Here is a 13,963-nt window from a genome sequence, read left to right as displayed (position 1 = left end):
TGATTGTATATCTAGAAAACCCCATCGTCTCAGCCCAAAATCTCCTTAAGCTGATAAGCAACTTCAGCAAAGTCTCAGGATACAAAATCAATGTGCAAAAATCACAAGCATTCTTATACACCACTAACAGACAAACAGAGAGTCAAATCATGAGTGAACTCCCATTCACAATTGCTTCAAAGAGAATAGAATAGCTAGGAATCCAACTTACAAGGGATGTGAAGGACCTCTTCAAGGAGAACTACAAACCACTGCTCAATGAAATAAAAGAGGATACAAACAAATGGAAGAATATTCCATGCTCATGGGTAGGAAGAACCAATATGGTGAAAATAGCCATGCTGCCCAAGGTAATTTATAGATTCAATGGCATCCCCATCAAGCTACCAATGACTTTCTTCACAGAATTGGAAAAAACTACTTTAAAGTTCATATAGAACCAAAAAAGAGCCCACATTGCCAAGTCAATCCTAAGCCAAAAGAATAAAGCTGGAGGCATCATGCTACCTGACTTCAAACTATACTACAAGGCTACAGTAACAAAAACAGCATGGTACTGGTACCAAAACAGAGATATAGACCAACAGAACAGAACAGAGCCCTCAGAAATAATGCCACATATCTACAACTATCTGATCTTTGACAAACTTGACAAAAACAAGAAATGGGGAAACAATTCCCTATTTAATAAATGGTGCTGGGAAAACTGGCTAGCCATAAGTAGAAAGCTGAAACTGGATCCCTTCCTTACACCTTATAGAAAAATTAATTCAAGGTGGATTAAAGACTTACATGTTAGACCTCAAACCATAAAAACCCTAGAAGAAAACTCATAGGTGTTCTCACTCGTAGGTGAGAATTGAAAAATAAGAACACATGGACACACGAAGGGGAACATCACACGCCGGGGACTGTTGTGGGGTGGGGGGAGGGGGGAGGGATAGCAATAGGAGATATACCTAATGCTAAATGATGAGTTAATGGGTGCAGCACACCAACATGGCACATGTATACATATGTAACAAACCTGCACGTTGTGTACATGTACCCTAAAACTTAAAGTATAATAGTAATGAAAAAAGAATATATACTTGCATTTTGTGTTTGTATTTATTTTAATCCACGTATATGCTCTGGTGTATGGTGCTACAGAAGAGGGCCTGACAATTAATTGTCCAGTCCCAGACACTTTGGAGAGTGAATGGACGTGTTGTTATAATTAATTGCATTTTTTTTGGAGATGGAGTCTCACTCTGTTGCCAGGCTGGAGAGCAATGGTTCGATCCAAACCATATCACAGGGGGTAATGCTGTCAGACAACGTATTTCTATTTCACTAGTAAAATTTCTTTGGAATAACAGATTTGGCAGTGAATATAAACATAGCAAACATTAGACCTGATGCTCTGGACCCCAACTCTTGCACAAGCCTCTGACTGTGGAGTTTTATTTGAAAGGATGAAAATGAGCAGCAGATTGCAGGGACTGGGACAGTATCATGTCACCGCCAAAGATGTTGACAAACAGACATTCCGTCATTCCAGTCCCACCACTTACAGACTGTCTGGCCTTGAAAATTTCTCCCTCTCTCTTTGAATCTGTCTCTTTCTCCATCAAATGTGTAGAAGGATAATCTCAATCTTCAGGTAAAAATGCTGAGTCCAAAGCATGGGGCATAATAAACCCTCCATAAATGTTGGCTACTTTTGTTGACATTCAAAGACAACAGGCACAATCAGGAAAACAGTTGAGGCCACAGGGGATAACTCAGCCCTAAGGCAGAGTCCTCTCCTGTGCCAGCCACTCCCTCTGCCAGGACACAAGCTTCACATCCACCCCAGGAAGAATTAAGAGCAAGTCCTGCTGACTCTGCCTCCAGGATGTCCCCATGCTGTCCATGGCCACTCAAGTGGACACCAGGACCTCCTGTCTGGACAGTGCAAGAATCTTCTGATGCATGTCCCTGCCCTCTGGTTATCCCCCCAGGGAACACGGTCCTCTCAGCCACCTCGGGGATGTGGAAAATAGGCTTCAAGTGGCCTCACAACCCTAACCCCAAACTGCCAATGACCCCTGAGTCACCCTTGCCCCTGGCTGCACCTCTCCAGTCTCATCTCCCTGAGTCAATTCACAACCTGCCACTTCAGACACTGGTCTTCTCATTCTCTCTGTGTTTCCCCTAAAGCACGTGAACTAGTCATTTTGTCCTTCTTGCTGGGGTCTGAGTCACTGGCCAGTCAAGGCCAAATGCTGGATCAATGAGACAGGAGGAGGCCAATGACTCCAGGCCCCAGGTGAGTGGAAGGGAGGCTTTTATGAACTGGGTGCTATCGAGAACCGCAGGCCCAGTGGGCATCCCTACAATGACCTCATGGTGTTTACATGTTTATGTGTGTGTGTGGTCAGCTAGGAAGTCACAGCTCTCCAGCATGGCTCCATGGCAGAGAAAAGTAAAATATCCCATGTCTCTAGCAGGGCAAGTTTCCCGTGAGTCCAGCAAGAAGGCATGGGATCTGTGGAAAGGAGGCCTCTGGGAAAAACCCCACCTTTGAGGATAATGTTAAAAGCTGAACTTGAGACCCTGAGAATCCTATGTCCTTCCCACTCCCCGCAGGGCTTCTCTTGATCCGGCCCTGACTCCCAGATGCAGAAGCCCAGGGAGGAGCTGGGAGACAGGGAAACTTGCTGGGACGCTCCATGCATTTGTCTCTAAGAGGGTCCCCAAACCCAGGTGCCTGCAGCATCAGGGAGGCTCAGAGTTCCTGTGTCTGCCTGAAGGAAGCCTCATTTGCATGGATCCATGTAAGTTCTGAGATTCCTTCCCACACGTGGCCACCTGCAGGTGCCCCATAAATTCATCTTCCCAAGAAGAGCCAATGGGGATAGGCGAGGACCCCAAACCTGCTCCCAACCCCACATCCACAGGACGGAGAGGGATCACCTGAAGCACAGGCCGGGGGTGAGTCCTGACCCCACTGTCTCCTCCTAATCCCAGAGGGCAGTGGAGTGGCCACAGGCACCCCACCAACTCCTCCTGTACCCCAAGCCCAAGATGAACAAACTTCCCGACTCACTGGCCTATCCCAACTTAAAAAAAAGCAGGACAACTCTCCCAGGTGGAGAAGACACCAGCTGCCTCTGCGGTGCTGAGCCCAGGAGCAAGATGATCACTGTTCAAACTGCCTTGGCAAGTTGTTTCAAAGAAATAAAGCCCTTGGCTTCTCAGTGTTTTGAGTCACGTTGCACTTAGTAAATGTTCGTTTTACTAATGTTTTTCACTTCCCTGTATATTTATATTCAGCAGTGAGAGACCTCTTCATATTCCAACAAAAAGTGATTAAAGGATTTGGGACACCTGTGATTATCCCCATGGGTTATTATGATCGCTCTGCACCTCGCAGCCTGCACAGTCATTTTTCTGACCGGGACTGCAGTGCTGAGCCTGGTGTCCTCTGCTGAGTTCATTTTCCAGCTTCCTTGCATTTTATTCATCTTCCCTGGTAGCACCCGGAATTGCAGGAAGCAATCCCAGGTGCTCAGTGAAGGTCTTTGAATGAACCAAGGGGAGAGGATTCAGGGGGAGGCAGAGGGTGTGGGAGGAGTCACATGTGCCAGAATCTTCTCTTCAGACGTGTCACAGAGAGTCCCCTCCAGGCACTCTTGTTGGGTCTCAGTGCTGGACATTGGAGGACTTTTCTGACTGAGGATCATTGTGCCCTCTCTGGATCCACTGGAAAGCTCTGGGCAGCCACGTGAGCCTTGGTTTGACTTCCATCCTCCATGATTTTCCCTTTGCTTGTCAGAGGAGGTTTGGAATAACTTGGATGTCAGGGACTCTGAGCCAGACCCCATTCTCTTTCATTCCCTCCTGAAAAGCCCAGTCCTCACTGTCCCATAAGGCTCTGACCAGTGAAAAGATGGAGCTGCATGATTTCCAAAGAGAATCCTTTTCTTGGCCTCAAGCCACAGCTGCTTCCCTCTGACCTGCTGCTTGTCTTTGGATCCAGGATGGACACTCGCCACCCGCTCTTCCTCTCCTGGGACTCCCCACTCTCCTGACTCTGTGCCCCCTGGGGCAGGATGGGGCAGCCACTAAAACCTCATTCAGACCAGGGCACATAAAATGTCTTGGGAACTCACAGACCCAAGTCCAAGCCCCAGTGCCCCACGGTCTCAGACACAAGTCCCTGCCTTTCAGAGACACAGCTCTGTGAGAGCCAGAGAACCTGGCTGCCTGCTCTGCTGCCACCTCCTTCCTTCCCCTTTATTTCAGCCCCATCAGCTCCTCTGGTCACGCCCCTTCTTGGCCCCATTCCTACTTTCAGTCCCTCTGGCTCCGTCCAGCCCGGAGTGAGGGTGCAGACCTCCTCCCACCCCAGGCTCTGAGCACCTCCCTCAGCATCAAGTGTCTGCTTTCAGAGTGACCTTGTCCTCAGACTTGACTGGAGGAAGAAAGAGAGGAAGCCCCTACTTTAGCTCACGATGTGCATGAATCTGACCTGGAATCAGACCCGGTTGAGGACCAGAGAAGGGCAACAGGGCCAGAACAGGGAGTTTGACTCTTAGAAATGCACAGAGAGTGAACAGCTCAGGCTAAGAAGAGACCTGACTTGGACAGAAACAGACTGACTGCATTCCAGGTGCAGCCTTGTCAGCTCTAAGGCTGAGTCAGGGGAGCCTGGGAAGGGATGGCCCCTGCACCGGGACATTTCCCAGGACCTCTTCTCAGCCTGGCACCCATAGGAAGACCAGAGGACTCAGGTCTCCTGCGTGCCAGGCAGGGTCACCCTCCAGCAGTCCAGTCCCAGGGGTCTCTTTAGGGCCAGAGCAGCAGCTGAGGAACTCCCTGCTTTATGGCTTCTCATGTTCACCAAAATAGCTCAATAGAATTTTGGGAGAATTCCTCAATGACTGCTCTGGGGTGAGGGTCTCCCAGCATTGTGGCCATGTTCTGTTGTTCAGGAGATTTGGGCTGAGGTATCCAGGATGCATAAAGAGATACCTGCCTTGACAGCTCAGGCTGGAGGAGGGAAACAGAAGCTCAGAAATATTCTAGAGACCCTGAGTAAGGGCCTGGGGGAGCTTTGGTATTCTGGTGGAGATTCTGTGAGTGGAGAAGGGGTCAGGTCATCTTCTCAGAGGGGCTCTGAAGGCTGCTCTGAGTTTGACAGCAGATGAGCACCTTGAGAAGAACAGGTGACAGGACATGGTAGAAATGCCCCCATGTGCGGGATTCTCAATGGGGTCCTGGGGATGGTGCTGGACCTTCTGAATTGGGCAGGAAGGGAAAGTCTGTCAATCAGTTCTTTTCAACATTTAGATTATTGAAATCCTTAGGGGATCCTCTAAGCCCCTCACCTGAGGGGTCTGTCCATCATTTGCTGCCTGAACACGGGCAGGTTCCTCTCCCTAGCCAAGTCTCAGGGTCACCACTTTAAAAATGGGGAATATAGCAACATGCCTTAGATTCCTCGTGAGGGAGAGCTGAGATCTTGGATGAATGGTACCAGTCCCTGCTGTGCCTTGTGCATGCTCAATCAACAGAGACACTCAGGATCACCTTTGGTGCTGAGCTCACCCTCAGCCTCAGGCTCACAAAGTGAGGGCAGGTGAAGTAGAAGCCGCACTGAGCACGTTTCAGTTTAACTCGATTGCACACATAGCAGGGCATTGATAGTGAGGTCAGAAATGTGGAGAAAGAACATTTACAGAAATATTCCATGATGGAGAACATCCTTCAAAGTACTGCAGTTTTGGAAGCCAGTGGCATCTCCGAGCTGTTTGGGTTTCATATGGAATGGGAGAGAAAGGCCTGGAGGACTTTCTGGAGGCGGGGGACGTTCTTGCTACTTTGTGCCCTAAAATAGCAGAAGAATGACTGTGTGATCCTGCTTAGGATGGGAGCCATCCCTGAACTTAGCAGATCTTTTAACATGAAATAGAGCTTCCAGGTTTTGTTGGGGAACTGTATTGTACATTTGCACACAATACAACCAGATGTGTGCACCGTTCTTAAAGACAGGAAGGCTGAGTTTCTCTCTCTTCCTCCCTTCCTTCCTCCCTCCCTTCCTTCCTTCCTTCCTCTGGCATCTGCCCCAGCTCACATTCTCAGATTCCATCTTCCCAGGCTGATTTTCTGAGGCGAGCCCATCATTTTTGGGAGTAAACACGCTTTCCCTTGTAGTAGAGGCCAAGACTGTATCTGCCTCCTCTGCCCTCAAAGACAATGTCGTGTTTGAGGAGTCTGCACTGTCTCTTTTGTAATTATTCCCTTTTTAATTTTTAAACTCAATCTAGACAGAGTCTTTCAATCCTTCTGTGGAGATGCCCACAAAATACCCACCATGTTTTATGCTGTCTTGGTTCCTTTCCAGGATTCTATTAGAACACCCGGTCCCATCCTGCCCAGCCCCCACCTCACTTTGTCACTCTGTCCTGATTTCCTTCAGTGAAGCCTTAACCTTAGTCTTGTGATCAGTCACACCCTCCGTGGTTCCCTTTTCAACCTGAACCCACATATGACCTGCCCTGTTATAAAACATAAAACCCAGGTGACCATTGGATAAAGGAGCTTTTTAATCCATTTTCTTAGGGTGGACATCACTGTCTTTTTAAAGCTGTTTTAACTGTCTTAACGAAACGTGTTGATAATTTCGATGTGGCCACAGATTTTTCCATAAAGATATCATCAGGTTTTGTTTTTTCTTTCTAATGCCAGGAACAGATTAAACCTTCCATGTCACTATGAAGGTCACATATTAGTCAAACTTCATCAGTGTTTGGGGAATAAATGAATTAATGAGTTTTGGACTTTCACCCTGTTATTTATTCTTTCACTTTCATAAATGCACATCTAATTTAATCAATGAATCAGAAGAAAGTGTAAAACTCAATCAGGATTAACTAGGTGGAACTTCGGAATCTAATCAGGCATCACTTTCTGATTGGAAGCTGGTGATTGAGAAGGGGAGGGTGTGGTTAGAAACATCAACAAAAGCTCCTGAGTTTGCACAGGAGAGACCCAAAGCCCTGGTGCCTGGAGCTACTGCTTGATTCTCTGAGAGATCCCAGCATCCTGCAAACTGAGTCCAGATCTGGTAAGTCACCACCTCCTTAGGAACATGCCCATCTGATCTGCAGCCAGCCAGTCAGGGATGGTGACACGCAGCCCAAAGTGGCACAGAGAATTTCCTGTCTGTTTTTTCAATTAAACAGATGTAGGTTTTGATTTTTCCTCTAAATATAGTTTTGACTTCATCCCTCGAATTTTGATTTCTGCTTCATTTTTCTCATTTCAAAATTCTTATTGAAGCAGTTTTTTAAAAAAGATATTAACAATTTACAGTTGGATGAATTTTTATGTCTTGACATGTGAAGTTACTGGTTTCTGTGCCCTTCAGCTAGAGTTCACACACTTGGTGATATCGTGATTTTCTCGAGTCTTGTTCTGAACATGGGATTTATCTCTGCCCTTAGACTCTGTCCCTAAGTGGGTGATTGTGAGTATGTGGAAGGGATGTGTATTGGATCCTTCATCTGAGACTTAGTGTTTCCATCCGCACCTTCCAAGTGCTCTAGAATACTGCCACACTGCTTTTATAGTTTCTCTTATAATTTTTCAAAATAAAAACAAATGGCATTGATTTTAGGGAGTCACTTTAGTCTTCCCCAAGCATGCTAATTGTGTAAACTGAGAATGCAGGCTGTGTGGGGCCACAGGACAGTCATTCTCATTGTTTTTGGGTGGTAAGTAGCAAAAAAATTTCCCTCAAAAAGGTGGAGCTTAGCTTTCAGGATCCTGAGTGACAGATCCCAGTAATCCTGAGTTTCATTGGAGCAATGCATAGAAATTAATGGGCCACTGGCCACCTGGTCCCCTCCTTGGTGTTTGGAAGACATTCTTTGTGGTAGTCGCAGGGGCACAGATACAGATTTGTGGCCACCAAGTGCAGAATGGAATTGGGGGGAATTGAGGGCTTTTCCACCTCCACCAGAGCAATGAGATTAGCAATAGGAGAAGATGAGGTGATCGTATTTGGCCTTAGAGTGATGCCTTTTCTCTGGATTTGTCCTCTAGAGTTTTCCCTTGCAGATTCATCAAGATGAGCATCAGGGCCCCACCCAGACTCCTGGAGCTGGCAAGGCAGAGGCTGCTGAGGGACCAGGCCTTGGCCATCTCCACCGTGGAGGAGCTGCCCAGGGAGCTCTTCCCCACACTGTTCATGGAAGCCTTCAGCAGGAGACGCTGTGAAACCCTGAAAACGATGGTGCAGGCCTGGCCTTTCACCTGCCTCCCTCTAGGGTCCCTGATGAAGTCGCCTCATCTGGAGTCGTTAAAATCTGTGCTGGAAGGGGTTGATGTGCTGCTGACCCAAGAGGTTCGCCCCAGGTGAGGTGACCCAGGTGTCCAGGTGGGGAGGGCCCTTTTGTCCAGGGTAGGGACAGCTGTTTCAGGAGGAGGAGGGGCACAATGGAGGCCCAGAGGCTTCTGATGGTGCCAGTGAGGAAGCTCAGGAAGGCCTTGGCCATTGCCCAGCCCCTCTGGGAAAGGACTGCTCACCATGCAGGGTCCACTGAGGAAACAGAAACTTCTCTTCTAGTGGCTCTGAAAGCTACAGGCAATGGGGATGAGGCAAAATCTGGAGGGCAAAGGGGTTGGACAAAATCAGAGAGGGAAAAGTGGCAGAGGAGAACAGCTGATGTCTGGGATGTAAATAAAAGCTCAGGTCCTTGCCTTAGTTTGGAGCCTCTCTTCTCCTTTACCCACAGGCAGTCAAAACTTCAAGTGCTGGACTTGAGGAATGTGGATGAGAACTTCTGCGACATATTGTCTGGAGCTGCTGCATCCTTCCCGGAGGCTCCGAGTCAGAAGCAAACAGCAGATAACTGTCCAGGGACAGGCGGGCAGCAGTCATTCATGGTGTTCATAGACCTTTGTCTCAAGAACAGGACACTGGATGAATGCCTCACCCACCTCTTAGAGTGGGGCAAGCAGAGAAAAGGCTTACTGCATGTGTGTTGCAAGGAGCTGCAGGTTTTTGGAATGCCCATCCACAGTATCATAGAGGTCCTGAACATGGTGGAGCTTGACTGTATCCAGGAGGTGGAAGTGTGCTGCCCCTGGGAGCTGTCCATTCTTGTCAAGTTTGCCCCTTACCTGGGCCAGATGAGGAATCTCCGCAAACTTGTTCTCTTCAACATCCATGCATCTGCCCGCATTCCCCCAGACAACAAGGGGCAGTTCATTGCCCGATTCACCTCTCAGTTCCACAAGCTGGACTATTTCCAGAATCTGTTTATGCACTCTGTCTCTTTCCTTGAAGGCCACCTGGACCAGCTGCTCAGGTGAGGAAGGATGGTGAGCTTTCTCTTCAGACCACAGCAGAGCCTTTCTTTGTTACAGTAAACACCAGTGGGTATGCACTGTGAGCTTGTGAGGAAGTAAGAGTGAGGGGACACTAGAATATCCATGCATTATCCTGTTGGTGGCTCTGTCCTGATATGGGTATCACACAACCATCCCAATAAAGTCAGAGGGATCTCCTGGGCTAGATGCTATAGAGAAGGTGCCAAGCTAGGAAGCTAGCTACTGCAGGGTTTAGGTCTGGTGAGAGTGCATTTGTGAATTCCTCCTGAGGATGTGTGTCTAAGTTAAGATGATGGGAAATAGGGAGGTGAAGAGGGCACTAAAGAAGAGAATGCCCATCACACTCCTATATTTTAAAATATGAGGTCTATCCTCACCTGCCTAGTGAACAGGCAAAATCCTGTGTTTCCCTGTCAGCACCCTGTTTTGAGCTCCAGGTCGGTAATTAATGTATGGAAATACATGATGATAGAATAGAGGGCGAGGGAGCAGGAGTGAAGAATGGTAAAAGTGATAGATGGTTTGCTGATGGTACAGGCATGTCAGGGTCCCCCGCAACCTGGCCACCCCAGCTGATGTTGCAGGATCCTGCCTGGGTTTGTCATTTATGCCTGTGTCTCCATCGGGCTCCTGTGGCCCAGAGATGTGGTTTTCTACCTGAAAGATGAGGAAAGGGAGCCTTAGAGTTCATGGACTTGATCCAGTCACCTCGGTGATGGTGAAGGACTGAGCCTCGATTGGGACTGCACTGAAGGAACAGAGTCTCCATTCCCAAACCCCAGGTGCTGACTATCCTCAGATGAGCAGAGCAGCCCTGGGTTATGGAGAGCGTCATCTCTCACCCTGAAGTCATCCCCACCTCTCTCCTCTAACTCCTTCTTGTTCTCTCCCAGGTGTCTCCAGGCCCCCTTGGAGATGGTCGTCATGACCGACTGCCTGCTGTCAGAGTCGGACTTGAAGCATCTCTCTTGGTGCCCGAGCATCCGTCAATTAAAGGAGCTGGACCTGAGGGGCGTCACACTGACCCATTTCAGCCCTGAGCCCCTCACAGGTCTGCTGGAGCAAGTTGTGGCCACCCTGCAGACCCTGGACTTAGAGGACTGTGGTATCATGGATTCCCAACTCAGCGCCATCCTGCCTGTCCTGAGCCGCTGCTCCCAGCTCAGCACCTTCAGCTTCTGTGGGAACCTCATCTCCATGGCTGCCCTTGAGAACCTGCTGCGCCACACCGTCGGGCTGAGCAAGCTAAGCCTGGAGCTGTATCCTGCCCCTCTGGAGAGTTATGACACCCAGGGTGCTCTCTGCTGGGGGAGATTTGCTGAACTTGGGGCTGAGCTGATGAAGACACTGAGGGACTTAAGGCAGCCCAAGATCATTGTGTTCTGCACCGTCCCCTGCCCTCGCTGTGGCATCAGGGCCTCCTATGACCTGGAGCCCAGTCACTGCCTCTGTTGAATGCCTGCCATCAGGGTGGATATATTTCAAGCTTTCTTCTGGTCATTTCGCAGCTGAAACCTAGGCCATGAGTGCATGTTAAAGGGAGCACAGACCCATCGTTTCAAATGCCTCCTCAGTGTGAATGGGAAAGGAATGAGGATGCAGGAGGGGCAGGACTGGGGGAAAAGTTGACTTGGAGTGGATGGGCTCTTTAGAGACCTGTGTCCCAGAGAATCAGAAATGGCAATCTGAATTGCTAGAGTGAGAATCGGGGAGGAGAGACACATGAGAGGGTTACCCCTGCACAGATGGTTGTAAAGTAACAGTCAGAAATAAAGGGAAACTGAGTGGAAACTGTCTGGTGTCCTCCATAATTGCTTAACATGGCTTAACAATTAAACAATTTAAACCTAAAAAAGTCCAGTTACTGATCGAGCTAATAAGGCACTGATTTGTCTGTGACTGATGAGGTTCAGCTCCTGGAAATCAAGCCATCAAAATGGAATTTGATCATTTGGATCAATTCCCTCCTTTTCTTTTCTTCTCTCTGTGCATCTGTTACCTTCTTGCTATTCTCTCTGCCTATTTAATGGGTTAATACACATGAGAGACGCACACAGGGCCTGAAGCATTCTAAGTGTAAAGTGAGTGTCAGCCCCTGAAGTTAAGCCCCTTCAGGTGCCCTCATTCTGTCCCAATGCCAAGACCCTGTTCACTCTCAATGGGTGGATTCAGAGCTCTCAGTTCCTGACTGTTACCTGTGCTGGGAAAGGACTTCACTGCCCAAGGCGTGGCCCTGCCCTGGAAGGAGAGCTCCACACTCTATGAGCAGGAGCCTCAGGGCATCATTAACCCATGCCTGTCATGGTGGGTAGCGGCCCTTGCTGAATTAAAGTAGTTGTGGCCAATAAAGACATCCAAATTCCCTTTTAGCAAAATGCTGACATTACGTAGGCATATAATACCTATAACATCAATGAAAGACCTTTTCTTAACTCCTCCTTTTTCTCCCTGTGAAGGAAGACTAGTGCATGGTAGTAGGAATCACACATCCTTAGAGGGTGGATAATGATCAAGTGCCTGTGGGTAATTAATGACCACACCTGTGCTGAGGGACCCTACACAAAGGGCACGTAAGTGTAGAACCCTGCCGAGGACTCAGGGGCTGGTGCTGTTGGGCACGAAACAGCCAAGAGGCTCAGTTTCCCTGTAAAATGAAGATGATGATGCCACCACCCTATGAGACTATCGTAGGACCCAATGAGACGGTGCACGGCCAGGACTTGGAATGAGGCCTGCCATACAGTAAGAGCTCAATACATGCATCTTGTTCTTTTTTTTCCCGTCCTAATAGAAGTCCCAGCATTCTTCACCCTTCAATCTCACCTTCTATTCCTGATAACAGGGAGGCAGCAGAAACCCAGGGCAGGCAATGGGACTCAACTTCTACATGCCACCACCACTTAATCATGATTCCCCCAAACAGCAGAGCCTCAGCAGCCAGCAGAGGGTGCGATGGGTGAGGCAGGACTGAGTTCATCTCTAGTGATCATGAGATAAAAATTTCCAACCCATGAGACTCATGTGCCATCTGCTGGTTGCTCAGACCATCTGGTGTAATTTATTGATGCAAACAGGGTGATATTGAGTGGTATCTCCAAAAATCTGCTGTTATGTAAATGTTTATAGAGAATAAATATTGTGATTTATATATAACACATTTATACATATTGAATATATATATTGAAATTTTAACTTATAATGGCAATTTGGTATTTTAAAGTATGTAGTGCAATATTTTAAAAATGTCTGTGGGCCAGGCACAGTGGCTCACGCCTGCAATCCCAGCAGTTTGGGAGGCCAAGATGGGTGGATCACGAGGTCAGGAGATCGAGACCATACTGGCTAACACAACGAAACTCCGTAGCTACTAAAAATGCAATAAATTGGCCGGGTGTGGTGGTGGGCACCTGTAGTCCCAGCTACTCAGGAGGCTGAGGTAGGAGAATGGCGTGAACCCAGGAGGCAGAGTTTGCAGTGAGCCGAGAGTGTGCCACTGCACTCCAGCTTGCGGGACAGAGTGAGACTCCATCTCAAAAAAAAAAAAAAAAAAAAAAAAGAAAGAAAGAAAAAAAAGAAAATGTTTGTGTTGGTCTGGGCAGCACATATACTAAAACTGGAATGATACAGAGAAGATTAGCATGGCCCTTGCACAAGGATGACATGTAAATTCGTGACACGTTCCATATTTTTCAGGAAACAACAGATGCTGGAGAGAATGTTCAGAAATTAGGCATGCTTTGACACTGTTGGTGGGAGTGTAAATTAGTTCAACCTTTGTGGAAGACAGTGTGGCAATTCCTCAAGGATCTAGAACTAGAAATATCATTTGACCCAGCAATCCCATTACTGGGTATATACCCAAAGGATTATAAATCATTCTACTATAAACGCACATGTACACATATGTTTACTGTGGCACTGTTCATAATAGCAAAGACTTGGAGCCAAACCAAAAGCTCTTCAGTGATACACTAGATAAAGAAAATATGGCACATATACACCATTCAATACTATGCAGCCATAAAAAATGATGAGTTCAGGTCATTTTCAGGGACATGGATGAAGCTGGAAATCATCATTCTCAGCAAACTAACACAAGAACAGAAAACAAAATACCACATGTTTTCAGTCATAAGTGGGAGTTGAACAATGAGAACACATGGACACAGGGAGGGGAACATCATACACCAGCGACTGTCGGGCAGTGGGGGTGTTGGGGAGGGATAGCATTAGGATAAATACCTAGCGTAGATGACGGCTTGATAGGTGCAGCAAACCACCATGGCATATGTATCGCTATGTATCGCTATGCACATTCTGCACATGTATCCCAGAACTTAAAGTATATTTAAAAAATGCTTAATGTGGTTTTGAGTCTCAAATAAAATGACACCTTCAAAACTGATTTTGAAGATCAATGAATAAGAAATGCTCTTATTTAAAAATATTTAAATTTATACAATTTTGGAGCTGGAAGGAAGTGCAATATTTTTAGGGAAATATGATTTATTTTCTGAGAGCAGTTATAAGGTCACAGTGAAGTTGAGCAGAAAGTAGAGCATTCCCACATACTTCATGACCCCACTCTAGCATGGAC

The 13,963-nt window shown here is 47.5% G+C and overlaps 1 protein-coding gene and 1 non-coding gene across 2 annotated transcripts; both read left to right on the top strand.

Moving 5' to 3' along the window:
- Positions 1-8,020: 8,020 nt before the first annotated feature.
- Positions 8,021-11,153, top strand: LOC129143331 (PRAME family member 8-like). Its single transcript, XM_054679338.2, has 3 exons — positions 8,021-8,388; positions 8,769-9,344; positions 10,260-11,153. Exons 1-3 carry the CDS (start codon positions 8,102-8,104, stop codon positions 10,819-10,821), a joined length of 1,425 nt encoding a protein of 474 aa, XP_054535313.1. The 5' UTR covers positions 8,021-8,101; the 3' UTR covers positions 10,822-11,153.
- A 1,796-nt stretch (positions 11,154-12,949) lies between these two features.
- Positions 12,950-13,056, top strand: LOC129138496 (U6 spliceosomal RNA). The gene has a single exon (XR_008541804.1). It is a non-coding gene; the product is annotated as a U6 spliceosomal RNA (small nuclear RNA).
- Positions 13,057-13,963: the final 907 nt, after the last annotated feature.

This window comes from Pan troglodytes, chromosome 1, assembly GCF_028858775.2.
Source record: "Pan troglodytes isolate AG18354 chromosome 1, NHGRI_mPanTro3-v2.0_pri, whole genome shotgun sequence".
NCBI classification, from domain to species: domain Eukaryota; kingdom Metazoa; phylum Chordata; class Mammalia; order Primates; family Hominidae; genus Pan; species Pan troglodytes.
This window is presented reverse-complemented; position numbering and strand designations above follow the sequence as displayed.